Source organism: Equus przewalskii, chromosome 9, assembly GCF_037783145.1.
Source record: "Equus przewalskii isolate Varuska chromosome 9, EquPr2, whole genome shotgun sequence".
Classification (NCBI taxonomy): Eukaryota; Metazoa; Chordata; class Mammalia; order Perissodactyla; family Equidae; genus Equus; species Equus przewalskii.
In genome coordinates, this window is record NC_091839.1 from 41962235 (window position 1) to 41977239 (window position 15005).

The 15005-nt window shown below is 40.2% G+C and overlaps 1 protein-coding gene across 6 annotated transcripts in view; it reads right to left on the reverse strand.

Annotated features, from left to right (window-relative positions):
* BACH2 (BTB domain and CNC homolog 2) overlaps positions 1 to 15005 on the reverse strand; it is a 330646-nt gene that overhangs the window by 69086 nt on the left and 246555 nt on the right. For all 6 annotated transcript variants that reach the window (XM_070559166.1, XM_070559168.1, XM_070559165.1 and 3 more), the window contains one exon: positions 6002 to 6256. In XM_070559166.1, the coding sequence (XP_070415267.1) occupies positions 6002 to 6244 (243 nt within the window). In that variant the 5' untranslated portion in view covers positions 6245 to 6256. The remainder of the gene's footprint in view (positions 1 to 6001; positions 6257 to 15005) is intronic.

Below are 15005 nucleotides of genomic sequence, written 5' to 3' on the forward strand. Positions count from 1 at the left end.
CATTCTCCCAACAGCTCAGGCTGCCAACCTTGGAGTTATCCTTAACTCCTCTCTTTCTCTTCCATCCTACATCCAATCCATAAGAAAAATCCCGTAAGCATCACCTTCAGAATATCACCAGAATCTGACACTGATCACCACTTCACTGCTATCACCCTGCTCTAGCCCATCACATCACGCCTAGGTTGTTGCCTTAGCATCTTAAGTGTTTTCCCTGCTTCTGTCTTTGTCCTGTTTCAGCCTATTTTTCATATAGCAGTCGAAAGGATCTTCTCCTGTGAAATCCTCCAAAGGCCTCCCAGCTCATTCCACGAAAAGGCAATGTGTCCAAAAAGTGCACAGCCTGGCTCTGTTACATCTCTGACACGCCTCCTCCCACACCACCCCTTGTGTGTTCTGTTACTGTGTGTCAAACATGCCAAGCCCACTCTGGCTTCAGGGGCTTTTCTTTGCTATTCCTTCTGCCTAGATCACTCTTCCCCCCGGTGTCAGCATGGCTGGTTCCCTCACCTCCTTCAAGGCTCTACTCAAAAGTCATCCCCTCAAATAGGTATTTCTTGACCACTCTATTTAAGATTGCAATACTCGTACCCTGAGGTTCCTTAACCCCCTCCTGTGTTATTCTCCTCAATGGCATCTAACCACGTACATATTATATTTATTTTCTGTCTCTCCTCCTTCCCCCCGACTGGAATATAAGCTCTGTTTTGTTTAGTAGGCTCACCTAGCACTGAGAACAGTGCTTCCTGGTATATAGTGGGACCATGATAAATATTTATTGAATGAATGAATAAATGAGGAAACAGAAGCCCAAAGAGGTTGACTGACTTGGTTAAGACCTTACATACAGTTACTGAGAAGGTCCAGATTGTGGTTTTCCCAGCCCCTTGTGGCTGATGCTCTCTGGATCTTAAAATTTGCTTATTACTCTTCTTCCGAGTTTTGTCGTGGTGGTGAATGGGGTGAGGCCAAACGGCTGGCTGCATGCTCTGAGGTGGGTGAGGGTTTTATTCTGTTTATCCTGGTCGTAACACTTCCCAAAGACCTCACCCTGCTGTTTCCCACTAAACCTCACCTCCCCCTCTAGTTACACTCAGGCTCAGAATGCTGTTGGCATCCTGTGCTGTAGTACTTTCTATTGTATGACATACTGAAAAGACTGTCCAAAGATAATCATGACTGTCTTATTACTTCTTTAAAAGACTGGACCTAAGCCATCGCAGAAACATTAACCCCTTTCATATGCTTTAAAAACTTTCAGACAAGATTCCATAATTTCCTTGTTGGTCTCTGTGTTTGGCAGTCCTACTGCAGCAACTTTCTTTATTGCACCCTGTGGTCAAGACTTAACAACAAATGCCTCTCCTTCAGAATCCTTCTGGGTCAGTTTTCCTTTTTGTTTAGCACTGAAAAAATGAGATCTACCTTAAAATGTTGAGAGGGAGAGAGAGAAAGAGAGTGAAAGAAAGCAAAAGACAGAGAGAGAGAGAGTGAGCACAAGTCTGAAATACATTTCCACCTAAGAAAGCACAAGGTCCACCCGAAGGGGCCATGCTTACCTCTGCCCCACAGCTATTCCCCGCATGAACCCTGCCCCTTCTCCCAAGGGTGAAGGGACATGGGAAACAAGCCCAAAGAAAGGTTGTGGAGCCTTGGCAATAACCTGTTTTTTCCCCTCTTGTTTTAAATATTTATTTTTGACAAAAATTGTATATATGTAAGGTATACAACATGATATTTTGATATATGTATACAGTGTGAAATAATTACCACAAACTAATTAACATATCAATCCCCTCCCATAGTTATCTTTTTGTGTGTGTGTGTGTCGTGGGAACAATTGAGATCTACTCCCTTAGCAAATTTCAAGTACATAATACATTATTATTAACTACAGTTACCATGCTGTACATTAGGTTTCTAGAACTTATTCATCTTATAACTGAAAGTTTGTATCCTTGGATCAATAGCTCCCCTTTTGCCCTAACTACCCTTGGCTCCTAAGCCAATCATCTTTATCCAATCATCTGTCAATAGACACTCAAGTTGTTTTCCTATCTTGGCTGTTGTGAAAAATGCTGCAATAAACATGGGAGCGCAGACAGCTCTTTGAGATACTGATTCTCTTCTTTTCAGATATATACCCAGAAGTGGGATTGCTGGATTACATCGTGGTTCTATTTTTAACTTTTTTTGAGGAAACGCCATACTGTTTTCCACAATGGCTGTACCAATTTACATTCCCACCAATAGTGCACAAGGGTTCCCTTTTGTCCACATCCTTGCCAACACTTGTTATATCTTGACTTTTGATAACAGACCTTGGCAATAACCTCTTAACAGCTGCTCTTCCCCTAGCATTCTGGGAGGGACCCAAGCAGCCCCATAAGAATGGAGCTGATGTGCAAATGCATTGTGGGCTCCATATCTTATCCCTATCATATCCATAAGGAAGCATATCCCGTTCCTGCCCTCTGTATTTGACACACCGTAAGACTGAACCTCACGCTTGTGATGCTACTTCCGGTATGGTTAGCGTCTCGTCTGAAATGGTCTCCATGACTACAGCTAGGGAGGAGTTTGTTGTGCCAACTTTAATCCTAACGAGCAGTAGAACAGCCTTGCAATGCCTGGCACATAAACTACTTTCTCTTCATCCCTCAGCACAAAATACACTTACTAAGTATAAATTAAATGATCTGTTTCATTATTTAACGAAAGTACTAAGTACAATGCCTTATCTTCTACTATTTGCTGACACACATTCCTGGGTGTGTTTTTCAATGGGGAGCCAACAATCAAGTCATATAAATTCTAGGGACTGCATTCCATTTTATAAAAATTAAAAAGGCAAGACAATTCAATTACTCCTTGACTTCCAGAAGCAGGCCTCTATTTTTGTCTCCCCCTCTTTCAGTTCAGAGGCTGCAGTGGGCACCGGGAGTGGCTCTAATTTGCTAGTGATTACCTTGCCAGGAGTCAGGATTTTGGGGGTAGAACTGCACAAGTGGACAGCAGCTGGAGCCCAGAGACGGGTTTGGCTTAAAGTAATGGAGCAGGGGAGCGGGTGGGGCCGCAGTTTGTATCTGGAAGTTTCATAGTCCAAGGAGGCGCTCTAAGACTCACCAAGCTGGCCCCCTGGGAACCACTGCGGTGGCTGGCCAGGGAGCACGATGGCGGGTGGGGGGGAGGGGCGCAGTATGAACAGGGCTGGGACGGGGCCAGAAGTGGATTTGAATTTGGTGATAGAATTATGAGGTTTAAGGATTTCCAAGGAGTTAATCAAATGCTTTTTCTTACATCATATGAATCCAATGCCAGTTAGTTCCAGGCAGCTACTTCCAAGGTAGTGTTCGGGATGTTTGCTTATTCACCACTTCATTCAAATTCTATGAAGTCATTCACTGAGCTAAGTGGGACAATGACCATGGGGCCTGCAAGGGCATTTCCATGTGCACATAGCAAGGAGAGGAAAACAATGCCCAGCGCTTAGGAGACAGGCAGGTGCTCCGAGCAGACAGAGAGGACTCTTAGAAGAAAGCCTCAGAAACAATGACAGACCCACAAAGGAAGATGCCACTGGGGCTGGCATGCATGTCCCATCGGCAAGGTACTTAGAGCTGGGTTATTGACAACATGATTTCATGTTTCATAGGAATACAAAAAGGTATCTAGTTATATCTGAAAGTTTCCAGTATATGGCAACCATGTACCTGATGGTTTGGAAAATGCAGATGACATGGGGCAACAATCATTCTACATGGCTAGGCAGAAAGAAATTCAACACACAGCAAATTCTCCCTCAAGTGGAACACAAAAGATCAAAAAGGTCACAGAACAGATTTGTGTGTGATATTGTACAGTGTGCCTCTTACTTTATAGAGTGCCCAGGGCCAAGGAAATAAGAGATTATCAGGGATTTGGTCAAAAAGAAACTTTTAGGTTATGCCATATACATCAATATCCCAATTTCCTTTAAATTTTACTGCCTTGGGATTATTGTATTATGATAAATATTTCAAGGACTTCAGAATTTTAGGGGTTTTTACAGGTAAGAACTGGGGCTCAGAGAGGTTAACTGACTAGATCTGGGTCCCAGAGGTCAGTAGGAGCAGGCCAGGGCTTAGGACATACGGTCCAGGGTGTCTCAAGAAGGAGCCAACAGTCACTGAAGAGAGATGAAATTACATCAAATATGGCTTTCATTTGTATGTTTATTTTAATATAATCTAATTTTTTTGAAAATCAGTAAAAAGACAAAAATAAGGTGATTCTCAAACAGATACAAATAATAAATTAACTGTAAGCCTCACACCCTCCCAAGACCATTCTGGATGACTGGAAGTTTTCCAAATATTTCCAGGGAATTCTAGAGTTGGAGTAAACTCAAAAGGCATTTTTGCTGCCCATCTCCAAAAACTTTCATATTTATCTTCTCACCTAATGACGGGTTAAGTACTCACCTACTAACGCAGATGAGGAAATCCAGCCCAGGATCACTGGGTCACACCACAGGTGCCATTCCTTGGCCTTCCCACATTACTTGGTACATAAGCTTCCCTCCCTACCCCAGCCCCAATTACATTATCTCCAACTGATTTGTCCTTTTGCTTCCGGCATTAGGATCTTTCTACTTATCTACTTGCTGGTGGTGGGGGGAGTGGTAATGGAGCCTTTTATGTGGGTACTAACAAAGAATATTAATGTGAAAACGCTGAGTGCTTATGCAGCTCTCACTTTATCAGCTGGTCACTCTCCTGCTCTGCAGGGGTGACAGCAGACGATGCTTAAAAAGGGACTGGTTCTGGTGACCTCTTCCGACCCCCATGTCTCGTTTGCCTGCCTATTTGTTTTTTATGTTGAAGTCGGATGCCTTTCCATGGAGCAGGTGCTCGCCCCTCCATTTCCTACTGTCTTATGCACAACCTGCTTTACTCATTTATACTATCTGCCAGGCCTCTGGAGGCATTCCGGTTTGTGACCCCTGGGATTTAATGCTAGCTGGACTCACTAACGCCTCACTTCAGGGTCACGGGGTCTTTGGTTTCTCCGAGGGTTGCTGTGAGGATCACTGCACAACTCTGGGGCTCTATCACATAGACTGTGGGTGTGAGTTGTACTCCTGAGAGTTGTGCAGCGCACACCCTACACAACTCTTGGTGGTGGCCCTGGCAATGCACACCGTGCTTGTGTACAGGGAATGATCCTGGCCCTGAACACAAAGCCTAAGGCTGCTCAGTATTACCCCTAGTTCCAGGCAGACGGAAGAAGAGGAACTACAAACACAGATCAGAGGGTGGCCAATTTAATGGTTTGTCATTGTGAAGCCCATCCTTTGAGTTCCTGCAGCTCAAACTATCCGATTGAATGTCATCTCTGGACAGAACAGGTCCAGCTACCAGTGTCCTCAAAGTACAGAAATGACTGGATTTACTGAAATAATTAAGAAACTCAAGAAGGGAATTTCAACAATGGTGAGAAAATCAAGTTTACACTTCTTAGAATCTTACTCTATTAGCTGTGAAAATTACTGCTTGCTTTTACTTTTCCCCTGAGCAAGGAGGGTCCTGTGAACACTTTCATTCTTTTACTCTCAAGGGAAATCAAGCGCCCCTTCAGCCATTTGAAAGAGAAAATCACAGCAACTGTCCCAGTGATTCAGATCCCACATCTAGGACCGCACCAAACTTTGGGTGAACTACTCAAAACCGGAAGAGTACGTGAACTAGAAACTACGAGTGACTGCCAGCCGCAGGTGAGCTTCAGTTCCCTTAAAGAAAGATGCTCTGTTCAGAATCACACCTTCGAGACTTCAAGTAGAAGTCTTCGAGTGCTTCAAATAGAAACTGGCTACGCACAAACCTAACGCGTGGGTGACCTGAACATCAGCCTCAGAGGGGGGATGTGGCACAGGGTCCACCTTCTAGTTCCTACTCAGCCAACTGCCTACAAGTCAATAGGCCTCCCGTAGCAACCACACAAACAAATCAAACTACTGTACCTCCTCAGGCAAGCTGACGACCAAGTCATTTTTTGTCTGTCCGACCAGCGCCTGCCAGAAGTATTCACTGCACGCCGCCAGCACAGCCCGGTGGGCCCGGAACTCCTTCCTCTCCACGATCAGAGTCACATCACAGAGAAGATCCTTTTTCCGCTGGTCATTGAGGCCCAGGAGGATGTTGGTGCAGTGGACTGTGGACTCATACACATACATGGGGGAGTCAGGCTTCTCATCCACAGACATGCCGTTCACACCCTGAAAGAAAGAAAGGCTGGGTCACCACAGCTATCTGAGTCAGAGAGAAGGTGAGAAAGAACGACACAGTTCCTGTGTCCCACTGCCGTGAGCAGGCAGAAAGCAGCAGAATCGCCCATTAGCACATTCACGCCCAGTTAGCACAATGAGCTCAGAAAACCTATGTGGAAAGTCGTGTTCTATGGCTGACTTTGATCCTTTCCACTTTCGGGGTCCTTTCCCCCCATGGAAACAAAGGTTATGAATGAATGAAGCACCCACGACATTTAAAACACATAGGTACTTTAAAACTCGGTAGTTTTGATTTTGTTAGCCGACTGAAAAGGAACTTTCACGTATATGTAGTCCCAATTCAAGTATTCATTGGGCTTTGTGTTAAGAGGAAATGAATCATTTTGAAGAATTTGTAAGGCTCTCTTGATGAAGTACATGTAAGTTTCTAGGTTGAAATGTGGCTAAGATGCCAAGCAGAGTAAATACCACAACACATAATTTAACAAGTGAACTACACTGTTACGTGTTCTAAAGAGTAAATGCAGCTCAGCTACTACAACTGCCCTCACATAACTGCCAAACACAACCAACACATGCTACTGTTGCTCTTGAAAAGCTCTCAAAAAGGAGTGGAATTGTGCTACCATTATCCCAGTAGACTTGATGGGCATTCTCTCTACGGAAACACAATATATCACATTAGCAGTCATAAAAAAGACGCATTCAACAGCAAGGGTTACTTTTACAAAAGGGTTCTTTGCTTTAAAAAGTGTCCACTGATGCATTTTTTAAAAAATCTGCAATTAATTTACATAACACAGTTTTTCAGTACTGTTTGCTACTAGTTTGAACTCCAATAGTGAGTCTTACTTTCTTTTTGGGTTTACTCTTATTAATTTTTTAACAGCTTTAACGTACAACACACTGCATATATTTATAGTGTGCAATTTGATATGTTTTGGCAGATGTATGCTACTGTGAAACCATCACCACAATCAATACAGTGAACATATCCTTTGCCACCAAACGTCTCTTTATGCCCCTTAATAGTCCCTTCTTTGCACCTCTCTGTGCCCCAGCCCATGAAACCAGGGGTCTGCTTTCTGACACTACATATTTGTTTGCATATTCTATTTTTTATATAAATGAAATCATACAAATTTTATTCTTTTATGTCTGGCTTCTTTTACTTACCACAATTATTTTGCAATTCATCCATGTTGTTGCATGCATCAAATGTTTCTTCCGTTATTGCTGAGTAGTAGTCTAATGTACGGATACAGCACAATTTTTTATCCATTCATCTACTGATGGATATTTGGGTGTTTCCAATATTTGGCTATTACAAATAAAGCTGGTATAGATTAGTGTATAAATCTTTGTATGAACATATGCTTTCGTTTCTCTTGTGTAAATACCTAGGGGTAGAATGGATGCATCAATTGGATGGATCACACAGATGGATGTGTAAGTCTAATTTTTTAAGAAACTGCCCGTTTGTGAAAGTGGTTGTATCATATCACATTTTCAACAGCACTGTATGAGAGTTCCAGTTCTTTCACATCCTTGCCACCACTTGGTATAGTCAGTCTTTCTAATTTTGGCCATTCTAATAGGTATGCTGTGCTATCTCTTTGTGGTTTAATTTGCTTTTCTCTAATGACTAAAGAAGTTGAGCATTTTATGTGCTTATTTGTCATCTATTTATCTTCTTTGGAGAAATGTCTATTCAGATTCTTTGCCCATTTTTTATTGGGTTGTTTCCTTATTATTGAGTTTTGAGAGTTCTTCATATATTCTGAATTCTTCACATATTCTGAATAAAAGTTTTTTATCAGATGTGTAATTTGCAAATATTGTCTCCAAGTCTCTAGCTTGTCTTTAATTCTTTTGGTGTTTTTCAAAGAGCAGAAAGTCTTCATTTGATGAAGTCCAACTGAGTAATTTTTTCCTTTATGGATCATGCTTTTGGGGTTTAAAAAATCTTTGCCTAAACCAAGGTCACATCTTTTGTCAGATTTATACCTAGATACTAATATTTTTAATGCAATTATAAATGGTTTTGTTTTTTTATTTAAAGTTCTGATTTTTCATTGCTAGCATATAGAAATAGAAACGATTTTTGTGTTTTGATCTTGTATTCTGAAGCTTTGCCTAACTTGCTTGTTAGTTCTCACAGCATTTTTTTTTTTTTAAGACTTTATTTTTCCTTTTTCTCCCAAAGCCCCCCAGGTACATAGTTATGTATTTTCAGTTGTGGGTCCTTCTAGTTGTGGCATGTGGGATGCCGCCTCAGCATTGCCCAACGAGCAGTGCCATGTCCACGACCAGGATTTGAACTGGTGAAACGCTGCACCGCCAAAGCAGAGTGCACGAACTTAACCACTCGGCCGCAGGGCTGGCCCCCTCACAGCCCTTTTTTTGGGGTAGATTCTATAGATTTTCTACATAGAAGACTATGTTGTCTGTAAATGAAGACATTTTACTTCCTTTCCAATCTGAATGACTTCGATGTATTTTTTTTTGCCTTACTTCGTTGGGTAGAACCTCCATACAATTTTAAACAGAAGTGGTAAAAACAACCAACCTTGCCTGGTTCCTGATGTTGGGGGCACGCGTTCAGCCTTGCACTGTTATTTATAATGGTTGATAGGTGTTTCACAGATGCTCCTATCGAGTTGAGGAAGTTTCTTTCTATTCCTAGCTTCCTGGGATTTTTTTTTTTTAAATCAAGAATGGATGCTGGATTTAGCTGAATGCTTCCTCTTCCTCTATCAAGAGAATAACACAGTTTTTCTTTTTTAGTATGAAAATAACGTTGATTTTTGAATGTTAAACGAACCTTGCCTTTCTAGGATCAACTCCACTTGATCGTGATGTATTTGTCTTGTAATACATTACTGGATTCAATTTGCTAACATTTTGTTAAGAATTTCTACATTTATGTTCATGAAGGATATTAGTCTGTAGTTTTCTTTTCCTACATATTTTAAAATCTAGCTTTAGTATCAGCGTAATGCTGGTCTCACAAAGTAAGTTGGGAAGCATTTCTTCCTCTTCAATTTTCTAGAAGAGTTTGTCTAGAATTGGTATCATTCTTCTGTAAATATGTGATAGAATTTACCTGTGAAATCTTCTGGGCCTGGAGTTTTAACACATTCAATTTAAAAATTATAAAAGTTACCGGCATAAAGTTGTGCACGATATTTCCCTATTTTCTTTTTAATATAAGTAGAATCTGTACAGATGTCACCTGTCACATTTCTGATATAGGGAATTTGTGTCATCTTTCTTTCTTTCCTGATCAGTTTGGATAGAGGTTTATCAGTTTTGTTCATACTCTCAAAAAGCTCCCTTTTGATTAAATTGATTTTCTTTATTGTTCTGCTTTCTATTACACTGATTTCTGCTCTCTTTGTTCTTTCTTCTGCTTACTTAGGGTTTAATTTGTTCTTCTTTTTTCCAGTTTCCTAAGGTAGAAGTTGAGTTCATTGATCTAAGCTCTTTCACCTTTTCTGATAAAGGCTTTAAAGCTATACATTTCACTCTAAGTACTGCTTTAGCAGCATCTCACACGCTTTGAAATGTTGAGTTTTATTTTCATTCAGTTCAAAACACTTTGTAATCCCCCCCTCCTTTTTTTTTGAGGAATACCAGCCCTGAGCTAACATCCACTGCCAATCCTCCTCTTTTTGCTGAGGAAGACTGGCTCTGAGCTAACATCCGTGCCCATCTTCCTCCACTTTATATGTGGGATGCCTACCACAGCATGGCTTGCCAAGCGGTGACATGTCTGCACCTGGGATCTGAACTGGTGAACCCCGGGCCGCCAAAGCAGAACATGTATACTTAACTGCTGCGCCACCTCTAATTTCCCTTTTGACTTCTTCCTTGATACATAAATTATTTGGAAATATGTTATTTAGTTTCCAAATATTTGAATGAGCTTCCAGATAGCTGTTATTGTTTTCTGATTTAATTCCATTAGGGTCAGATAACAAATTTTCTACGACTTCAATGCTTTTAATTTATGAAGACTTGTCTTATATCTCAGAATACGGTCTATTTTGGTAAATATTCCATACCCACTTGAAAGGAAGGTGTTTCTGTTGGCTGAAGTGTTCTGTAAATGTCAGTTAAGTTGTATGATAAATGTTGTTCAAATCTTCTATATCTTTACGAATTTTCTGTCTACAGGTTCTAACCAGTATCGAGAAGGGGCACTGGAACCTTTGACTATAATTGTAGATTTGTCTACCAGTCTTTGCTTCATGCAACTTGAAATCCTGTTATTAGATGCATACATGGTTAGAATTTTTATTTCTCTTGATGTTTTATTCTTCTCTCATTATGAAATGAACTTTTAATTCCTGGAAATAATTCTTTGCTTTAAAGTCTATTTTGTCTGATATTAATATAGCCACTCCAGTTTTTTTTGATTAGTGTTAGCATAGTGTACCTTTTTTCCTTCTTATCCTTTTAACCTATTTGTGTCTTTATATTTAAAGTGGTCTTCCTCGTACACAGCTCATAATCAAGTTTTTTTTTTTTTACTCCAATCTGATAATCTTTGACTGTTAATTCTGGTACTTATCCACTTCACATTTAATGTGATTAATGATTTGGCTGGGTATAAATATGCCATTTTGCTACTTGTTTCCTATTTGTCCCATCTGTTCTTTGATCCCTTTCCCCTCATTCTCTGACTCCTTTCGCATTAACTGAGTATTTTTTATAATTCAATCTTATGTCCTTTATTGGAATGTTGTTTTGTTATTTTATGGGTTACCTTAGGGTTTATAATAAGCTTCAAGTTATCACAATCTACCTTCAAGTGATATTACACCACTCCATGTAGAGTATAAGAACCTTACAATAGTATGTTTCCATTTCTCCCTTCCTGGCCTTTGCACTATTGTTGTCGTGCACTTTACTTCTTTACTCCCACACTATACTATTATTATTTTTGTTTAAACAGTCAATTATCTTTAAAGAGATTTAAATAACAAGAGAAAAAGTTATATATATACACACGCACACACATATACATTTCCCTTCTGCCGGAAGGACTTCCTTTAACATGACTTGCAGTGTGGATATGCTGGTGTCTTAGTCGCTTGGGCTGCCATAACAAAATACTAGAGTCTGGGGTGGCTTAAACAAACGAATTTATTTCTCACAGTTTTGGAGGCTGAGAAGTCCAAGATCAAGGTGCCAGCTAATTTGGTTCCCTGGTGAGGGCTCTTTTTCTGGCTTGCAGATGGTTATCTTCTCACTGAGTCCTTGCATGGGGAACACATGGTCTCTGGTCTCTCTTCCTCTTCTTACGAGGACACTAATCCCCTTGCAGGGGCTCCATCTTCATAACTTCCTCTAAACCTAATTACCTCTCAAAGGCCCTCCTCCAAATACCATCACATTGGGAGTTACGGTTTCAACGTATGACCTTTGGGGGGCCATAAACATTCAGCCCATAACAGCTGGCAATGGATTCTTTCGGTGCTTGTTTTCTCTTAAGAAGTCTGTTGCCTTCATTTATCAAAGTTATTTTTGTGTGATATAGATTCTAGTTTGACAGTTTTTTTCCTTTCAGTACTTTGAAAGATATCATCGCCCTTCTTTTCACTTGCATGCTTTCTAATGAAAAATCTGCCTTCATCCTTATCTTTGTTCCTCTATATGTCATATCTTTTTTTCCTTCTAGTTACTTTCAAGATTTTCTTTTTAAGAATTTGTTTTGAGCAATTTGATTATGATGTGCCATGCTATAGTTCTTTTCATGGTTCTTGATCTTCTTGGATGGGTGAGTTTATAATTTTCATAACATTTGGAAATATTTCAGCCATCATTTCTTCAAATATTTTTGCCAACTATTTTTTCTGTCACCTCTCCTCTTCTCTTTAGGGAAGCTCAGTTACATGTATATTAGACTACTTGAAACTGTCCCACAGCTCACAGATGCTCTGCACACTTTTTTTCTGGTAGTCTTTTTTTCTCTCTGTTTCATTTTGGACAAGTTCTATAGCTTGGCCTTTAAGTTCACTAACCTCTTCTGCAATATCCAACCTCCCATTAATTCATTTCACAGTAATTTTCACCTCAGAAATTGTGGTTCTCATTCCTAAAAGTTCAATTTGAGTCTTTTTTTTATATCTTCCATGACTCTACTTAAGACTTTCAATCATTCCTCCAACTTCTTGAACATTTGGAATACAGTTATAATAACTATTTCTGTCTGTTAATTCTAACATCTGTGTCAGTTCTGGTTCAGTTTCAATTGATTGATATTTCTCTTCATTATGAGACATACTTTCCTGCTTCGGTGCATGCCTGGGAATTTTTGATTGGATGCCAGACATTGTGACTTTTACCTTGTTGAATGCTTGGTATTTTTGTGTTCCTATGAATATTCTTAAGCTTTGTTCTAGGACTCAGTTGAGTTACATGGAAACAGTCTGATCCTATAGGTTTTACTTCTGAGATCTGTTAGGTGGGAACAACAGCATTTAATCTAGGCCTCCTTATTCCCCACTACTGATTCAAGATGCTTCTGAGCACTTTATCCAATGCTCCTTGAATTATGAGTTTTCTAGTCTGGCTGGTAGGAACAGGTGTTATTCCTGGTCCTCTGTGAGCTCTGAGTACTGTTGCTTCTAATTGTTTTGAGTGGTTCTTTCCCCATTTTTCTGTAGTTTCTCCATATGCATGTGCTAATGAGTACTCTGCAAAATACTTGAGGGAACCCTCTGCAAATCTCTGGCGTTTTCTCTCTGTGCAGCTCTCTCTTCTCTGCTACTCTGCTTTCTAATTCTAGCCACCATAGTCTCTTCAGACTATTAGCTCCATCTCCTCAACTCAGGAGTCAGCCAGGCTCTTCTTTGGTTCCTCCTTCCTGTTCCATGACCTGGAAACTCTCTCAAAACAGTAAGCTGGGCTCAACTTGTTTTCTTTCTCTTGGGGATCAATGTCCTTTGTTGCTTGGTGTCTTGAAAACCATTGTTTCATATGTTTTATCTGTTTTTATAATTGTTTCAGGTGGGAAGATAAATCTAGTACCTGTTAGTCCATCTTGGTTTAAAGCAAAAATCCTGGATTTATTCTTTATATTATAGTCACCCTAAACACTTTACAAACAATAATTTAGCACATTGCTAACCATATAGTATAAACTTTGCTCTACATGAATGATGGTTTGTAATACATAATTACAAAAATGTTTCTGCAAAGAAGAACTTTTAGTTCTTTGGTATTCCAATAAAAGATAAAGTATCTGTGAGCTTTACTACCTGGAATCACTTTTTTATGCAGTAAGAATAGCATTCTAAATGACACCATTCAGTTATAGTGACCATAACCCGTGGGGTAATATTGAGTTTACACGGCTTCTGTCTGTGACTAGTTAAGTGCCACTAAATTCTTTATCATCTAGTAAGAAGACAAATACTTCCTATTCTGGCTTCTTTTCCATAGAGTATTTTCAAAATTTCTTATCTCTCATACAGGGTCTCAAGTCTGTTTATTTTCTCCATTCTTAGTTCTCAAATTATTACTCTCTCCTATCACATTCAGTTTTCTCAATTAGTCTGTAGAAATTTACGTATTATTTATTTTTTACAGATCACAATAGCTTGCATGTAGCAGGAAGCACTCAAACTGGGTGGAATAATGTTCTAGGATGTAAATGGTGTGCTTAATTCATAAGAAGCAGGAGATTGACAAGAGACATCTCATTTTTCCAATCCATTTATAGGTAATTCATATTAATGCACCTACACCAAGAACAGAGAAGCTTGCTATAAAGGTTACAAAGCTGTAAGGTCTTCAGTGAAACATTAATTGAAAGAAAATCAAAAAAGAAACAAAAGTGAGGTGCAGTGGAAAGAGGAGTGGACCAGGGGTCTAGGGCTTTTGGTCTAGCCCTGGCACTGACCAGCTTTTTGAATTTTGGATAAATCATCTAACTTTGCCTGGACGTGCTTCCAAGTTTATAAAATGAAAAGTCTGGACTAGAAGACCAGCAAAGTTCTTACAGATCTACAATTCTTTGAGTCTAAGAGTCACAGAAGAGTCATTTCTGTTCTGTTCTAACAGAAATACCTAACTTATCACAGGGAGCGGGATACTGTCATTTTAGCTGAGGGATGCTAGCTTTCTTTGCCCCTTGAAAGAGCATTTACGTACCCTCTTTTAATGTTGTTGATGTTGCATGGCTTAATAAAACTGTCTCTGCAGAGCTGGTTACAGGGAATGGGGTGGACAATATATAGGAAGAAACCAAAGCCTTCTGGGAAAGAAGGAACTAGGACCCCAACCCCTGCTCCTGTAGGTTCCAAGTGAAGAAGATCTGTCTGGATAGACCATGGTAACCCTGAGAAAATGGAGGGGAACAGGTCTCTTGACGTGAAATTACTTTTAGGAAATGGGAAATCCAAAACTAGGAGGCCATTCTGGCACAATATGTGGAGCTGATACTATTAACTCCTCCAGTCCTGGATATCTTTGTCCAGAGGCTGAGCAAGGGAGTATAAACTAAAAGACTACGTCACCTGGGAATCCTGTATGGAGTCCACTGAGGTCCGAGTCGGGGCCTGACTGCTATACAGCAGCACTGGACCAGGGTCTACCCCATGAGGAAGGAGCAGTCATCAACAGCACGGAAGCCAAGGAGTGGACAGGCTCAGAGTCCAGCTCACAGGAAGATGGTCTCTTTCTGGCTCTAAGATGTCTGGGGGCCCTCAAGGAAAGACTCCATATC